Below are 19,265 nucleotides of genomic sequence, written 5' to 3' on the forward strand. Positions count from 1 at the left end.
TTACAAGTAGAGGAAGTGGATCCTAACTCAGTATTTATTGAAGGAGACTTCTGTCTTTACATTAGTGCAGTGTAGATATACAATGATTCTTTCAATTGTTCACAGTTTAATTTATGTTTACAGTCAGGAGACTTATTAAAAGATGTAAGAAGATTGAATGTGGCAGTTTCCAGGGCAAAGAAGAAGTTGATTATGGTTGGTGACTATGTGACATTACAGACTTATCAACCTTTGGCAGTCATACTAGACCTAATGAAGAAAAATGATCTCATATCCTTTTATAAATGATGGATGAGGTTTTTAAGTGTTGAAAGGGTAACCGTGTGTTTGCTATATTGTAAAATACATTTGGAGTTAAAAATTGTCTAAAAGTTCATTTCAACCTATTGCCAGGACTTTGTATGACCTCCATCATTTTTGGATTGATTTTCGGGGTTGTGGTCCTAACAGTTAAAGAATAGCCTATTCCGAATAGGGGACCAAAATGGGGACCAAATAAGCATTTTTCTAATTTCCAGACAATAACTTGTGGAACGGTGTATGGATATCTCTGAAATTATACCACAAGGTTCCATACCAGAATGGTTAGTATTGGCTTGGGGGGGGGGGGGGGGGGGGTTATGGCTCAAACCATTTAGGAATGAGAGGCATAAAAGGGTGAAAAACAAGGGTGTCCTGGTTAATGGACAATTACTTTGAAAAGTAAAATGTTCAGTTTGGATTAACTCTCTCACACTGCTTTTAAATTATTAAATGCGTAATTATGGTTGCAAACTCCATTGGAAATTTGAATTAAGGTTATAACCATATCATGTCTGAAAGATTTATTTTTTTGGGAAAAGGGGGAGGGGGAATTTTTTAGGGGGGGGGGGGGGGTGGTAAAAAAGAAATTGTTGGGAGGACAATTTTTCTCAAAATTTAAAAAATTTTTAAAAAAAAGGAATAGGTCCGGTAAGGACAGATTTTGGCCTCAAATTTCAGGTTCATCTGACGAAAGATTTTGACCACTTTTTAAACACTAAAGTGTCTATTTTATTTGAATTAATTAGTTTATGGGAAAGATTTTAACTGATTTTGTCATTAAAAACGATCCGATTCAAGCTCAAATATGAAAAATCTACCAAATATGTCGAAAAATTTCACTTTTCAGATGGTTTTTGGAAAAAATGGAAGTGGCCACATCCGTGTTCATCCTCAACCTTTATATATGTTATGTATTATCATCAAATACAACTTACATTTCAATATTAAGGAGGAACACAAATGCGGCCACTTTTGTTTTACACGAAAACCGTCTAAAATTTAACTAAAATGCTAGAATTAATGGTGCTAGTACCGGATATATGTGCATTGTATTGTCAAAAACAGCCCATATTTATGTAGCAGAAGCATTCTACTGTCCAATAAATAACTAAAAGCTTACATTTTAACAATTTTGTAAAACTGCTATATTTTGGGGCCAAAAAGGGGTCTTACTGAACCTACTCCTTTGGGGGGGGGGGGGGGGGGTCAATTCTCAACAGCATGGTGTATTGCACAAGAGTAAAAAAAATGAATATAAATTCAAATCATATATTTAATTCTAAGTTCTTTGACTACAGGTATTCTGTGTCAGAAACCATTTATGTGTCAAATATTTAATTACAATCCAAATTCAGACCTGTATCATTCAAGCACAAATATTATGTCCATTTTCCCCAACTGTTCAGGGTTTGACCTCTGCGATCGTATCCAGCTGCACTCAGCAAAGCTATTTATTTAGTTTGTATAAAAGCATCAGCATCATTTTCTGTAGTGTTGTATTTTCTCATTTTATAAGGTTTCATTATCATTTCATTTTATTTAAGTTAATTTTTAGATTTTATCTTGCTTATCTTCAATCTTACATATAATGTATTTATAGCAGGATGTTTTCAAAGTAGATTTTTTAGAACGCATGTGTTAATTTAATCAGAATCCAAATCCAATCAGCAAACCTCAGGCTACGCATTTTGTCTCTTGAGGTTTCGAATCGGCTGATTTGTGACACATACAATTTGGCAGCAGGCTACATCAATATAATTGTGCACCCAAAAGTTCTAAAATGATGATAAATTGAATTTTTAATTAAGTTATACTATATATATGCATCTTATTTTATTCCAATAATTTAAACAAAAAGTACGATGCTTGACAATCATACACGGATTTAGTTTTTGTGGAGCCTGCGACTTATGTTGCTCAACATAGGGATAGTGATCCGGCGGCAATGGGCAATGGTGGTGGCAGTGTTAGCTTACTTCTTAAAAGATTTATATTTTAGAAGGTGGAAGACCTGGATGCTTCATACTTTGAATATTGATGCCTTATGTTACAACGTTTCCTGTCTGTCATATGTCCATTTTCCTTGACCTCATTTTCATGGTTCAGTGACTACTTATTAGTTTATTTCTCATCTTGATTAATAAGAAACTTTATTTAGTATGTGTGTAGCTTGAAAGGTTCTCATGCCTATCAGACAGTTTTCATTTGAGCTGGACCTTATTTCATGGATTAGTGAACAAGGTTAAGTTTTCGTGGTCAAGCCCATACATTAGATACTATAGTAATAGGTCTACTATATTTGGTGTATGGAATGATTGTAAGCTGTACATGTCTATCTGGCAGGTAACATCTGACCTTGACCTAAATTTCATGGTTCATTGGTCAATGTCAAGTTTTTGTGTATTGGTTTGTTTTTTACAAGTACTATAAGAAATATGTCAACTATATTTAGTGTATGCAATGATTGTAAGGTGTATATGTCTGTCTGGAAGGTATCATCTGACCTTGACCTCATTTCATGGTTTAATGGTCAAAGTTACATTTTTAAGTTTGGTCTTTTTATGCCCCACCTACGATAGCATTATGTTTTCTGGTCTGTGCATCCGTTCGGTCGTCCCTCTGTCAATCTTCAGGTTAAAGTTTTTGGTCAAGGTAGTTTTTGATTAAAGTACAATCAACTTGAAACTTAGTAAACATGTTCCCTATGGCATGATATTTCTAATTTATTGCCAAATTAGAGTTTTTACCCATTTTCACAGTCCATAGAACATGGAAAATGATAGTGCGCGTGGGGCATCCCTGTACTTTGGACACATTCTTGTTTTCTAATATAATATGCAATAGGTCAACTATATTTGGTGTTTATGGAAATATTTAATGATGTACATGACAGTCTTGCAGGTTTTATTCGACCTTGACCTCATTTTTATGTTTATTGGTCAATGTTCAGTTTTCATTTTGTTTTTTAGATGCTATAAGCAATAGGTCAACTATATTTAATAAGCAGATTGATTGTAAGGTGAACCTGTCTTGTCTGTCTTGCATGGTTCATCTGACTAATTTTCATGGTTCATTGGTCACTGTTGAGTTTTTTGGTAATGTCTGTTTCTTAGAAATTATAAGCAATAACTCAACTACATTTGATGTATTAAATGATTGTAAGATGTACATGTATTTTTCGTTTGGTTTATCTGACCTCATTTTCTTGGATCATAATACGTTTATGTGATATTTGATATCAGTCATGGTCTATTAACTTTGAAATTTTTGCTTAGTTTTCATGTATTAATTTCTGATTAGGTCAGTTTATGGGGAACTACTAGTGGTAAGTTAGTGATAATTGGTATGCAGTTGTATAAGCATTGGTAATTTGGCATATCTTATTTCCATGGAGATTATTTGGCCCGCCCCCTAAGTCATACGGTAGTCTATTGACTTTGAAACTTTTGCTTAGTTTTCATGTTATGTATTAGTTTGTGATTAGATCAGTTATAGGGAACATCTAGTGGTAGGTCAATGATATTTGGTATGCAGTTGTATTAGCATTGGCACATCTCAGTACCAAGGAGATTATATAACCACGCACCCTCAGTTATGGTTTATTGACTTTGAAATTTTTGCTTAGTTTTCATGTATTAATTTCTGATTAGGTCAGTTTATGGGGAACTTCTAGTGGTAAGTTAGTGATAATTGGTATGCAGTTGTATAAGCATTGGCAATTTGGCATATCTCATTTCCATGGAGATTATTTGGCCCGCCCCCCTAAGTCATACGGTAGTCTATTGACTTTGAAACTTTTGCTTAGTTTTCATATTATGTATTAGTTTGTGATTAGATCAGTTATAGGGAACCACTAGTGGTAGGTCAATGATATTTGGTATGCAGTTGTATTAGCATTGGCACATCTCAGTACCAAGGAGATTATATGACCATGCACCCTCAGTTATGGTTTATTGACTTTGAAATTTTGCTTGGTTTACTTGTATTATAGTTTGTGTTTATGTTTGTTTAAAGGGAACTTCTTATGATAAGTCAATAGTATTTGGTATGCAGTTGTAGATAAGCATGGGCACATCTCATTTCCATGGAAATTGTTTAGCCATGTACCTTTAGTCATGGTTCATTGACTTTGAATATTTGAAAACTTACATGTTAAAGTATTGATATTTTAATTTCAACATTTGCATTATCAGTTACTAAAAAACAAGTCATATCTCTGAGATAACAGTTTATTTTGAAAGTGAGTTATTTTGGCAGCTAGTTAGTTTCAAGTTGACAAATTGAAGACCCTTAGTCATGCATTCTTATAAAGCTTTATATATCAGACAGTAGAAGATCTAAATGCTACATACGCAGACATTTGTCTCTGAAAAGGATTACTTATGTTGTACTTTTGATTACTGTATACATATTTTTATTTTCTTTAACACACGACATCGTCACACTATCTGAGCTGGAACTTTGAAAATCCTTTCTTGGTGAATAATTCTATTAATATTAAGAATAGAATATTGAAGAGAGAATAACTAGCATTTACAGGGATTTGTTTGTTTTTTGATGATTTGATCAACTGCTAAAGGCTGATGTTGGAAGCTATGATTTTGAGTATAATTTGAATTGATTGCTCAAAAATAATGAGGAAAGAAATCCACTTAAAGGAGAAAACAAAAATTGAACACAGAGGCTGTGAGATGCTAGTCAGAAGGTGTAACAATGGAAAATCATTTTTAAATCTGCCCATTGTAATAGGCGCCATTGATTTCCAATTATATGTGTCCATTCATCTATCTGATTATTACCTATTGTATGTATTGTTGATTTGTTCTCATCCTGAAAATGCATGCTATATTTGCATCTGTTCATTACTGTAATAAGTTAAATCAGTTACTTTCTATAGTGCTCACAAAGGTTCTTTAATTGTAATAATATAGTTTGCCATTTTGTTTACTTACTATAATATTCATCAAAATGTATTAATGTAATATGCAAATATTTTTTGTACAAATGTATTAATGTAATATGCAAATATTTTTTGTTCAAATGTATTAAAACATAATTTATTCAGCAGCGTTTTTTACATAGAGGTTTTTAGTTGATTTCCTCAGCTTTTTAAATTGTTTGTTGCTTTCTTCTTCATTGAGGGGGATATAAACCTTTATTGGGACTACGGGATCAGGTGTTTTTAAGCGGGGAATTTCTGGATTGACCCTTTCAGGATCCGGGAATTCTTTTTACGAATTTCGGGATGTCCGGATTTAAATTTATTTAAATTTGGCACTTCAGGATTTCGTGTTGTTAAGCCCGGTGTCATATGGTATTTTGAACCCCATGGTAAAATAACCCCGGGGTCAAAATACCGCTATGGTAAATTGAACCCCCCATGGTAAATTGAACACCCCATGTATGGAAAATTGAACCCCCATGGTAAATTGAACCCCCCTATTTTTTTCATTCAAGATGATTAATAAAACATTTAACATTATATACAAGCTAATCAAATTTTAAAAATCATTAATGCAAGAAGGGGAGGTCCATTTTCAATGATTTGTTAAAAGAAAAATATTTCCTTGGTATAAGTGCTCTGAAGTCTTCAGAAACAAAATTTCAATCAAAAAACTTCTTAAAGCATTATAACTAGACCATGTAGCTTGGACACTTTAATTCTTTGAAATTTGAAATATTTATATAGAATGGTAGACTTAAGTTTTAATTCTCCATGGTAAAAAAGGGGGAGGGGGTCAAATTACCATGGCTCAGTAAATCGAAAGTAAATTTTCAAAACATCTTTTCAAGCTACTAAATAAATACAAACTACTTCTTAGGGTATAATAAAATATGTAAAGGCGTTACAGTAGCTAGATATTTTAGCATTAAAGGTCTTTAGATGTATAGTAGGGGGTTCAATATACCATGGTAGGGGGGTCAAAATAACATGGCAAAGTAAAATTTTCTTAATATCTTTTCCAGCATGGTAAATACATACAAACTACTTATTGGAGTATTATAACTATGTACCCCCTATGCTGGACCTTAAATTTTAAAAATTCTAGCTATTCTAAATCCTTAACATAGTAATAATTACATTAGATGTATGTTTCATTATAATATTTTATTCTGATTGGCTAACTGCACATCACGTGTTATTCCGTAAGCAGTTGCATTGCTCAATACAACTTTTCACTCATGATAACACGTGCTCCAACAATAAAGTGCACAGGTGAATTAAATAATAAAATATATAAAATTCGTGTTTTCATGATCATAGCTAAAAAATGTAATTATAAGTATTGAATGCTTCTTTTTGTAACTTTATAGGGTTGTAAAAGCCTTGACCGTGCGTACATTTTTAGAATGAAGTGCTTCCGCGCTTCATACAAAATGTACTTCGGTCAACGCTTTTACACCCCAATAAATTTACAAAAAGAAGCATTCAATTCTTAAATAATACTCCAATAAGTAGTTTGTATGCATTTAACATGCTGGAAAAGAAATTTTGAAAAAAAAAAATTTCCATATTATTTTGACCCCCCTACCATGGTATATTGAACCCCCTACTATAGACCTTGGATTTCTTAAATTCTATCTATTCTAGCTCCTAAACATAGTTATAATACTCCAATAAGTAGTTTGTATGTATTTAACATGCTGGAAAAGATATTTTGAAAATTTTACTTAGCCATGGTATTTTGACCCCCCTGCGGTATATTGAACCCCCTACCATAGACCTTAAATTTTAAAAATTCTAGCTAATCTTTCTCCTAAACATAGTTATAATACTCCAATAAGTAGTTTGTATGCATTTAACATGCTGGAAAAGAAATTTTGAAAGAAAAAAAATTCCATTTTATTTTGACCCCCCTACCATGGTATATTGAACCCCCTACCATAGACCTTAAATTTTAAAAATTCTAGCTATTCTATCTCCTAAACATAGTTATAATACTCCAATAAGTAGTTTGTATGTATTTAACATGCTGGAAAAGATATTTTGGAAATTTTACTAAGCCATGGTATTTTGACCCCCCTCTGCGGTATATTGAACCCCCTACCCTAGACCTTAAATTTTAAAAATTCTAGCTATTCTAACTCCTAAACATAGTAATAATACTCCAATAAGTAGTTTCTATGCATTTAACATGCTGGAAAAGATATTTTGAAGAGAAAAAAAAATCCATTTTATTTTGACCCCCCTACCATGGTATATTGAACACCTACCATAGACCTTAAATTTCAAAAATTCTAGCTATTTTAAATCCTTAATATAGTAATAATACTCCAATAAGTAGTTTGTATGCATTAAACATGCTGGAAAAGATATTTTGAAGAAGAAAAAAAATCCATGGTATTTTGACCCCCCTGCGGTATGTTGAACCCCTTACTATAGACCTTTAATTTCAAAAATTCTAGCTATTCTAACTCCTTAACATAGTTATAATACTCCAATAAGTAGTGTGTATGTATTAAACATGCTGGAAAAGATATTTTGAAAATTTTACTTAGCCATGGTATTTTGACCCCCCTGCGGTAAATTGAACCCCCTACTATAGACCTTGAATTTCAAAAAGTCAAGCTATTCTAAATCCTTAACATAGTTATAATATTCCAATAAGTAGTTTGTATGTATTTAGCATGCTTTAAAAGATATTTTGCAAAATTTTACATAGCCATGGTAAATTGACCCCCCTGCAGTATATTGAACCCCCTACTCAAAACCTCAAATTAAAAAAATGATAGCCAATAAATTGTAAATTAGATTATCTGCAATACTATTTATCAAAAACAGGGGGGTTCAAAATACCATATGTGAAAACTGACCCTGGGGTCAAAATACCATGCGGTATAATGACCCCGGGGTCATTTTACTGCATGGTATTTTGACCCTGGGTTCACTTTTTAGGGGGTTCAAAATACCATATGACTCCGGGATTTCAGGATCTGCAAATCTGAAATGAGGTTAAATTGTAAATCAGGTCAAGATCTATCTGCTCTGAAATTTTCAGATGAATCAGAGAACCCGTTGTTGGGTTGCTGCCCCTAAATTGGTAATTTTAAGGAAATTTTGCCGTTTTTGGTTATTATCTTGAATATTATTATAGATAGAGATAAACTGTAAACAGCAAAAATGTTCAGCAAAGTAAGATCTACAAATAAGTCAAATGCCCCAAAAAATGGTCAGTTGACCCCTTCTGGAGTACTAGTAATTGCCCTTTATAGTCAATTTTTAACAATTTTGTAAATTTTTGTAAATTTTTACAAAATAGTTTCCTCTGATACTAATGGGCCAAGTTTATTATAGATAGAGATAATTTTAAGTAGCAAGAACGTTCAGTAAAGTAAGAACTTCAAACACATCACCAACACCAAAACACAATTTTGTCATAATTCATCTGTGTCCTTTGTTTTATATGCACAAATACCAAGTGAGCGCTTTAAGCCTCTAGTTATAATTAGTTGTCATTGGCTTTGAGCTAGCTGTCAATAACTGCAAGTACTCTCAGAACTTGGCTTCTGTTTGACTTTGTTGTTTTAAGGGATGTATAAAATAAAATCCACTGCCATGTCTAGTCTGTTTTTTTTTTTTTTTTTTTTCTTTTTTGTCTTGCCTTGACAAAAAGTGAGACTTGTGTATGCTGGTCTGTTGACGGCGGTGTCAACAATGCAATAGTTTGTGATTAGGTCAGTTTATAGTGAACCACTAGTGCTAGGTCAATGATAATATGTGTGTAGTTGTATCAGCATTGGTAAATATCATTTCTAAGGAGATTATTTGGCCCGATTCCTCACTATATGGTCTAAATATATATTGACTATTAAACTTTTGCTTTCCCAATATGCATTAGTTTGTATTAATATTAGTTTAGAGTAAACCACTTGTGGTAGGTCAATGATGTTTCATATGGCATCTCATTTCCATATATTGTGTATAAAACTTTTTAATGACATCGCAATGAAAATTCCGATATTTCTAAATCTGTCGGATACTGAAAAACTAGAAGCCCTTCTAAATCTATCAAATATAAATTAAACCAAGTGAGAGCAAAAAACGTCATCCTTTATAAAACAGTCTTTCAAGCAGAGAACATAAGAAAGTTTGCTTGTAATGTACAAATGTAGATGAATGTATATATAAAACGTCTGGATATTAGTCCACGAACTTTTTACAAGGCGCTTGATCGTTACGATAGCATGAGTCCAAATCCCGCTGAGGGAAGAACCAAAATTTGCTTCCGTAAAGGAGAATGGGCATTAAGGCCTGGTTTTGGCCCAAGAAAATAAAATGTTGGATAACTTTTTTCAAATTACCACTTAATGTTTAGAAATGCTTAGTGTCAAAAAATATAAATGAAAACATTAAGATTTTTATGTGATGATGTCACAATTATGTCATAATATATAGTTTTCACAAAAACGATAAAAAATACAGAATTTATGCAGTTTTCTATCTTTATTTCCGTTATGGAAACATCGTGGGCAGCCCAGAAACAACAAAATAATTTAACAGAAGCTTTATCATAACTATTGACAAAATCTCACCAAATATAAAGTTGTTTCTTGGGTGCGCACATGTTTTTTGTCTAGCATGCAACTTTTGTTGCAGAAAGCTCGACATAGGGGCAGTGATCCGGCGGCGGCGTTAGCTAACTTCTTTAAAGCTTTATATTTTAGAAGGTGAAAGACCTAGATGCTTCATACTTTGTATATAGATGCCTCATGCATGTTATGAAGTTTTTGTCAGTCACATGTCCAATGTCCTTGACCTCATTTTCATGGTTCAGTGACCACTTGAAAAAAAAATTCAGATTTTTTGTAATGTTGAATTCTCTCTTACTATAAGTAATAGGATAACTATATTTGGTATGTGCGAACCTTGCAAGGTCCGCATGCCTGTCAGACACTTGACCTTGACCTCATTTTATGGATCAGTGAACAAGGTTAAGTTTTGGTGGTCAAGTCCATATATATTCGGTGTATGGAAGGACTGTAAGGTGTACATGTCCAACTGGCAGGTGTCATCTGACCTTGACCTCATTTTCATGGTTCAGTGGTTATAGTTAAGTTTTTGTGTTTTTGGTCTGTTTTTATCATACTTAATGCAATAGGTCTACTATATTTGGTGTATGGCATGATTGTAAGGGGTACATGTCTAGCGGGCAGATGTCATCTGACCTTGACCTCATTTTCATGGTTCAGTGGTCACAGTTAAGTTTTTGAGTTTTGGTCTTTTTATCTAATACTACATGCCATAGGTCAACTATATTTGGTGTATGAAAATATTTTATGATCCATATGTCAGTCATGCAGGTTTTATTTGACCTTGACCTCGATTTCAGGGTTCATTGCTCGGTGTTAAGATTTAGTGTTTTGGTCTATTTTTCTTAATCTATATGCAGTAGGCTTTATATTTAGGACTTTCAACATTATATCAATGATTAGTAAGGAAGGCGAGAAATTTCAGTGTATGTTCAATCTAAAATCTACTTAAAATTTGATGAAAAACAAGGAAAATCACAAAATTTTACAAAATATGCAAATTAAGTCATGATGTGTTGCCATGGTTTTTGTTTTTCTGAAAACCTTGTACACTAGCTCAATTTCTCAGTATTCAAGAATATAAGTATGATAACTTTTTAATTTGCATTAATTTTGGGCCAAATAAGGACTTATTTGTCCCTACTCCTTTGCAGATTTAACATTGTTGTGCTAACATTTAGAGCAGTTATTTATTATGAATTCAAATCAGTATTATTTTTTGTATTTGTTTTATGCAATAATTATAAATCGTTTTTGAGATACGGCGCAACATGTGAAAGCCCCCCACACCACCTTTTTTTTTTTACAAAAAACTCAATTACTCTAAAATAAAATTTTGAACCATCACCAAAATGTATACAGACCTTTATATTAATATAAATAAGAAGTGTGTAAAGTTTTAAGCAATAATCATACATCGTTTTTGAGATATGGCGCGACATCTGAAACCCCCCTTTTTAGCTCACCTAGCCCGAAGGGCCAAGTGAGCTTTTTCCATCACTTTGCGTCCGTCGTCGTTTACTTTTACAAAAATCTTCTCCTCTGAAACAACCATACGAAATTAAACCAAACTTGGCCACAATCATCATTGGGGTATCTAGTTTAGAAAATGTCTCCGGTGACCCAGCCAACCAACCAAGATGGCCGTCATGGCTAAAAATAGAACATAGGGGTAAAATGCAATTTTTGGCTTATAACTCAAAAATCAATGCATGGGGGTAAAATTGTTTATCAGGTCAAGATCTATCTGCCCTGAAATTTTCAGATGAATCAGATAACCCGTTGTTGGGTTGCTGCCCCTGAATTGGTAATTTGAAGGAAATTTTGCAGTTTTTGTCGAGCCTGCAACTTTTGTTGCAGAAAGCTCGACATAGGGATAGTGATCCGGCGGCGGCGGCGTTAGCTCACTTCTTAAAAGCTTTATATTTTAGAAGGTGGAAGACCTGGATGCTTCATACTTTGTATATAGATGCTTCATGTTACGAAGTTTCCGTCAGTCACATGTCCAATGTCCTTGACCTCATTTTTATGGTTCAGTGACCACTTGAAAAAAAAGTTCAAATTTTTTGTAATGTTAAATTCTCTCTTATTATAAGTAATAGGATAACTATATTTGATATGTGCGTACCTTGCAAGGTCCTCTTGTCTGTCAGACAGTTTTCACTTGACCTCGACCTCATTTCATGGATCAGTGAACAAGGTTAAGTTTTGGTGGTCCAGTCCATATCTCAGATACTATAAGCAATAGGGCTAGTATATTCGGTGTATGGAAGGACTGTAAGGTGTACATGTCCAACTGGCAGGTGTCATCTGACCTTGACCTCATTTTCATGGTTCAGTGGTTATAGTTAAATTTTTGTGTTTTGGTCTGTTTTTCTCATACCATATGCAATAGGTCTACTATATTTGTTGTATGGAATGTTTGTTAAGTGTACATTTCTAGCGGGCAGATGTCATGTGACCTTGACCTCATTTTCATGGTTCAGTGGTCAAAGTTAAGTTTTTGAGTTTTGGTCTTTTTATCTAATGCTATATGCCATAGGTCATCTATATTTGGTGTATGGAAATATTTTATGATCTTTATGTCAGTCGAGCAGGTTTTATTTAACCGTGACCTCATTTTCACGGTTCATTGCACAGTGTTAAGTTTTTGTGTTTTGGTCTATTTTTCTTAAACTATAAGTAATGTGTCAACTATATATGTTGTATAGAAGCATTGTTAGCTGTACCTGTCTGCCTGGCATGGTTCATCTGACCTGGACCTCTTTTTCAAGGTTCATTTGTCTTTGTTTAGTTATCTTGGTTAATGTTAAGTTTATGTGACAGTTGTAATAAAGCTTAGCTTTATACTTAGGACTATCAACATAATATCAATGATTAGTATAGAAGGCGAGACATTTCAGCGTGTGCACTCTTGTTTGTTATTATCTTGAATATTATTATAGATAGAGATAAACTGTAAACAGCAGTAATGTTCAGCAAAGTAAGATTTACAAATAAGTCAACATGACCGAAAGTGTCAGTTGGCCCCTTTAGGAGTTATTGCCTTTTATAGTCAATTTTTAACCATTTTTCGTAAATCTTAGTTATCTTTTACAGAACTCTTCTCCTCTGAAACTGCTGGGCCAAATTAATCCAAACTTGGTCACAATCATCTTTGGGGTATATAGTTTTAAAAAATGTGTCCATTGACCCGGCCATCCAACCAAGGTGGCCGCCATGGCTAAAAATAAAACAAAGGGGTAAAATGCAGTTTTTGGCTTATAACTCAAAAACCAAAGCATTTAGATCAAATCTGACATGGGGGTAAAATTGTAAATCAGGTCAACATCTATCTGCCTTGAAATTTTCAGATGAATCGGACAACCCGTTGTTTGGTTGCTGCCCCTGAATTGGTAATTTTAAGGAAATTTTGCTGTTTTTGGTTATTATCTTGAATATTATTATAGATAGAGATAAACTGTAAACAGCAATAATGTTCAGCAAAGTAAGATTTACAAATAAGTCAACATGACCGAAATGGTCAATTGACCCCCTAAGGAGTTATTGTCCTTTATAGTTAATATTTAACAATTTTCATAAAATTTGTAAATTTTTACTATCTTTTTCCACTGAAACTACTGGGCCAAGTTCATTATAGATAGAGATAATTGTAAGCAGCAAGAATGTTCAGTAAAGTAAGATGTACAAACACATCACCATCACCAAAATACAATTTTGTCATGAATCCATCTTCTTCCTTTGTTTAATATTCACATAGACCAAGGTGAGCGACACAGGCTCTTTAGAGCCTCTAGTTTTTTTTTTTACAAAAAACTCAATTACTCTGATCACCAAAAAGTATATAGATGTTTAGATTAATATAACTAAGAAGTGTGTTAAGTTCTATTTAATCTGATTTTTTTCAGATGAATCAGACAACCCAAATGTTTGATTGCTGCCCCTGAACTGGTACTTTTAAGTAAATTTTGCAGATTTCGGTAATTATCTTGAAAATTATTATAGATGGAGAAAAAACAGCAAAAATATCCAGCAAACTAAGATCTACTAATAAGTTAACATGACCAAAATTGTTAATTGACCCCTTAAAGAGTTATTGCCCTTTAAAGTAAATTTTTACAAAAATCTCCTTCGAAACTAACTCACATGCTCCCAAACAATGATGAGCGAAGCTAGGGGTATATTCCTGAATAATATCCAATAAACGACAAACTTCTCGGAAACATTTACAAATAAATTCCGATTCTTAGTTCGACGAACTCCAAATTGCGTGACTAATTTAAAAAGAGTATTGTCGACTGTTAACGGATCAGTGTTAGGTATCGGCTCTGCAAACATGCATTTACTAAATAAGTCAATTGCAGTAAAAATGTAAGAATTGCCACATGGAGAGACCGGGAGGGGTCCATATTGAAGTTCCATTTCCCAAACTTCAAATGGTGCACACGGCGTAGGAAATGAAGTAATTGCAGCTTTAGTTTTTAGTGTGGTATTTTTCAGTTACTTTTTCACTCAAATTCGGAAAAAAGTACTGTTCTTGGATTAAATCAAGAGTATTTTGTATACCGCAATGTCCGCATAACGTCGAATCATGATGTAATTGGAATTTGAATTATTGTTTTAGTGAAATTTCTTGGCATAATTAGTCGTGATTTCATTTTTCACTAGTACATAAGTAACCTGCGTTTCATTAACGTCAGTACTGTGTTCAAATATTTTGTCCGAATCCTGTATATCATCACTTGCAGTGCTTTGATTAAATATTTTGTCTGGATCTTGAGTATGAGAACTTTCAGTGCTTTCATTTAAACATATTGCCTCATTTTGAGAAGTAGCACTATCAGTACTTTGATCAAATATTTGGTCCGATTGTTGTAAATTAGTCAACTGAGTGATTTGTTGATAAACTTTGTCGAACTGGTTCAACTGATCAGAAATCGATATTTGAGTGCTTTGATTTACAATCTGTCAGTTTATCCAAAGGTTCTGATTCTTTTACTACGTTATATTTCTTTCGTGGGTAACTTTGTATTAATTGTCGCGGTTTACGTTTCTTTGCTACATGTTTACACTGCTGATCAATGTCTTCACTGTAACAATACATTTTTGCGTGGAACACTCTTTTCGACCGTGTACATCGGAACTGGCGCAGGCAAACAGATATTGTTCAATTGCAAACTTTTACTGTCGCTAGTATCCGAGTCCTGTAACAAAGTGGTCAATTGTATACCTCCTGGAACAATTATTTGACCTGTATTTTCCGGTTCATATGGGAAGTACGGATCTTGCTCGTCTGGACTTTCAAAGGCGTTACTAGCCTCTTGCGTGCATCGTGACAAAGCATCCGGAACTTGCATTTCCCTCGCAGGTTTGTATTGAATTTCAAAATTATATTGCTGCAAAATAGCAATCCATAGCTCATAAATGGCGCCTTTCAGTTGGTTGCTAAATAGCGGTTTCAACGCTTGGTGGTCGTATTCTATAACAAACGGCTTTGTTTGTAGGTATGATGAACATTCTTAAACGGCGGTAACCATGCCAAGTAATTCTAGCTTTGTTGGGCCATATGATTTCTGCCATTTACTAAGTGCCTTAGATCCGAATCGTACAACACGAACTTCATCAGTTCGCTCATTTTCTGATATAGCACGTAACCAATCCCCTTACAACAAGAGTCTATAGCAAGTCTAAATGATAAATTGAAGTTTGGAAAAGCCAGAATAGGAGAATTCAACAGGAGTGATTTAACATTCTGAAATGCACGTTGTTGTTCATCTGTCCAGCTAAAACGTTCGTATTTCTTTAAAAGTTCGTATTTCTTAAAAAGTTTCGTCAGAGGTTCCATTTCAACACTGAAATTTTTAATGTATTTACGAAACCAATTAAATAGACCAACAAGACGACGTAACTCTTTCACACTTTTCGTTATAGGGTAATCAACGATCGCTTGGACACGGACCGGTGACGGCTCAATTCCCTTATTTGATATTTTATGACCTAAATATATACACGAGTTCTGAGCAAAAGAACACTTTTTGGGTCCCAGCTTTAAACCAGCATTCGGAAGTCTTTGAAAAACTTTCCGTAAATCTTCAATATGCTGATCGAATGTTTCCGATGCAATAAGGATATCATCTAGATAGCACAAACATGATTTAAAGTTAATCCTTTAAGAACTTTATCCATCAACAGTTGAAAAGATGCTGAAGATGAGCTCAGTCCCATCGGTAATTTTAAAAGTACCAAAACATGTATTAAAGGCTGTGTAACGTTGACTGTCTTTTGAAATCGGTAACTGATGATATCCAGATGATAAGTCTATTGAAGTTAGAAAATTCGGTGTTTTTGTAGAAAACGATTCAGTGAGATCTTGTAAATCAGAAATTGAATAAGAAAAGTGTTAAGTCATGGAATTTAAATACCTAAAGTCACAACAGAAACGAAATTTTGACAAACTAATCTCTTTCAATGAAGCGTTTGCTAAAAATGTCTTTTTGATACGTTCTTTTCGACACAAGTACAACCGGACTTGTAATAGGAACATCTTCTGTTTCCTCTACTGGTGCAATTGCACTTTGTCGCAAAAGTTCATCTAAATGATGTCTTAGAATATCCTTCTTTTCAGGAGTTAAACGATATGAACGTTGGTGTTTCGGTTTAAAGTCGGGCTTCAGACATATTTGGTGTTTGACCACATTAGTAAAGCCTAAGTCAGGGTTTTCCTCGGTTACAAATAATTCTTTATTAGAATGTAAAAATTCAATCAATGTCAATTTCTGTACTTTAGTTGAGTATTCGGGAATATTAAAATAAGAAATAAATTTATAATCGATCTCAGTATCTTTATTTACCGGTTCAGGCGACAATTGAATATTTTGAACAAAATGAGTGTCATTATTTTCACTCAAAGGCATACATCCATGGTTCAAGCTAAAATCTGTCCTTTATTCAAATGTACAGTTTCATTAGTAAAAGTCAATATTTTAATCGGGACTTGTTTCTCTCGATTTACTGTCACTACAGCTTTTGATATTATGACTCCTCGGTCTTTAGATATTTTAGAACTACATATATAGGCAAGGCCTGTGGACCTGATTTGATTTCAAATGAAATGTTAAAATATAGTCGGTCATATTTGATAGGTTGCTTATATAAATTATTTAATTTGTGCCTCAAGAATAGTGTGTACCCAAAGATTTGGGCTGATGGTTTTATTTCGCCAATTTTTAAATCAGATGATCCTTGTGATCCATCTAACTATAGAGGTATAACAATTACTAGTACCATTGGTAAACTTTTTAACAATATTTTGAATACAAGACTTGACAAATTTTTGTACCAAAACAACTTAATTCATAGTTCTCAGATTGGCTTTACAAAAAATGCCAGAACTTCAGATCATATATTTATTTTGAAAACACTGATAGACAAATACTGTCACAGTAAAGAGGGTAGACTATATACTTGTTTTGTAGACTTTCGCAAAGCATTCGACAGTGTAATTCATATAGGTCTTAAACTGAAGCTTATTAATATGAAAGTTGGTACTTTATTTTATAATATTATATCAAATATGTATAATAATAGTAAAGCATGTGTAAGAGTTGGAGCTTCTCTCACTGACCCTTTTAGCATTAAACTAGGTGTAAGACAAGGAGACAACTTGAGTCCTTCATTATTTAAAATTTTTATAAATGACTTCCCATCTTATCTTGACTCCTGTCTGGATGCAGTTTCCCTGCACTCAGAGAAATTAAATTGTTTGATGTATGCGGATGATATTGTGATTATGTCAACATCAGCCACAGGGCTTCAAAGTAGACTTTATAAGCTAGAAAAATATTGTGCTGACTGGTGCCTGAAAGTTAATATTAGAAAGACTGAAGTCATAATTTTAAATAAGGCTGGAAGGAAAATTCAGGCGAATTTTCGACTGCAGAATAACTTGATTGATTGTGTCGCTCATTACAAATATTTAGGTGTTCACTTTACTGCATCTGGAAGTTTTCATCTAGCTAAAACTGAACTTTATAATAAGGCTCTTAAGGCCTACTATAAACTTAGAAAGGATTTTATCAATTTGTCTCCTGGAATAAAATCTTGTGTTCATATTTTTGATCATACCCTTAAACCCATTCTGTTATATAATTCAGAGGTATGGGGAGGTTATAATGTCTCTTGTAATAAATTACAGTCTTCCTTATTTGATCTTGAAAATATTTTTAAAAATCTTAAGTGTGAGAATCTCCATCTTAAATTTTCTAAATTTATACTTGGTGTACACAAAAGGAGTGTCAATTTTGCTGTATTATCAGAACTGGGGCGTTTCCCCTTACATTATGATATTGTAAAGTCAATTGTAAAATACTGGTATAGATTTGAAAATCTTACAACTGAATTCAGTCTTTTGAAAGATGCTTATAAATGCAGCCAAGAGCTTCACGAATCTAACATAACTTCTTGGTTCTCATTTGTTAAAAAAGTATTAGAAGTTTTTGAAATTAAACAAGAAGTAAAACATTTCGGACAATATAAATTTTTGAACATATCTAGCAAATTAATTCACACTAAATATATTAGCAATTGGTATGCTAGCCAAAATAAAGCTTCTGATGGAAAACTGTTTAATTATGTGGAATTTAAGCAGAATTTTGGTTATGAAAATCATCTTTCTTTAATTAAGAACTTTGATTTTAGAAGATCTATATGCAAATTACGTATTTCTGCTCATAAGCTTCAAATTGAAGTTGGTCGTTTTTCAAATATTCCACGAAATGAAAGAATTTGCAAAAAATGCTCCTCTGGCTGTGTTGAAGATGAAATCCATTTTTTAACTAACTGAAAATTTTAAATCAGATAGAGATGCTCTCTTTGACTTTGTTTGCCAAAGAATTCCAAATTTTTCTATGCTCGATAATCAGCATAAATTTATTTATTTATTAAACTGTGAAGACAATCAGGTCCTTAATGCTGTTGGTAAATTTATTAAAGTGAATATGAGTTAGTAATTGTATTGTAACTGTATGTAAAAAATTGTTTGTATCTATGTATCTATGCAAATCAATATTCTTTTTCCTTATTCATGTATGCTCTGTATGCCCCTTGTGGGCCATTAATTGGAAATAAAATATGTTCTGTTCTGTTCTGTTCTGTTCTATACCCTGCATTCCATATTGCACTTTTCCATTGACGTGTCCCCAAATAAGGACTTCTGAATTCGGAGGTATAGAAGCGGGACTTTGAGTTAAAACCTTGAAATGTTTAGATGTTATGCGACAGTCACTAAAGTCAAGAACGATATTCTTGGAATATAAATAATGAGTTCCTAAAATTAAAGGATGCGATGTTTGCACTAAAATATATACATGAATCCAGTGCTTTCCTTGAGGCACAGAAATTTTAACCTTAGCAGTTCCATAAATTTGCACTGT

The 19,265-nt window shown here is 33.3% G+C and overlaps 1 protein-coding gene across 2 annotated transcripts in view; it reads left to right on the top strand.

Moving 5' to 3' along the window:
- The window catches only part of LOC143076153 (DNA replication ATP-dependent helicase/nuclease DNA2-like), a 197,584-nt gene extending 188,717 nt beyond the window's left edge, over window positions 1-8,867 (top strand). For both annotated transcript variants that reach the window (XM_076251829.1, XM_076251830.1), the window contains 2 exons: window positions 124-269; window positions 4,738-8,867. In XM_076251829.1, coding sequence (XP_076107944.1) covers window positions 124-269; window positions 4,738-4,768 — 177 coding nt within the window. In that variant the 3' untranslated portion in view covers window positions 4,769-8,867. The remainder of the gene's footprint in view (window positions 1-123; window positions 270-4,737) is intronic.
- The last annotated feature ends 10,398 nt before the right edge of the window (window positions 8,868-19,265 follow it).

The sequence above is a fragment of the Mytilus galloprovincialis genome, chromosome 5 (assembly GCF_965363235.1).
Source record: "Mytilus galloprovincialis chromosome 5, xbMytGall1.hap1.1, whole genome shotgun sequence".
NCBI lineage: Eukaryota > Metazoa > Mollusca > Bivalvia > Mytilida > Mytilidae > Mytilus > Mytilus galloprovincialis.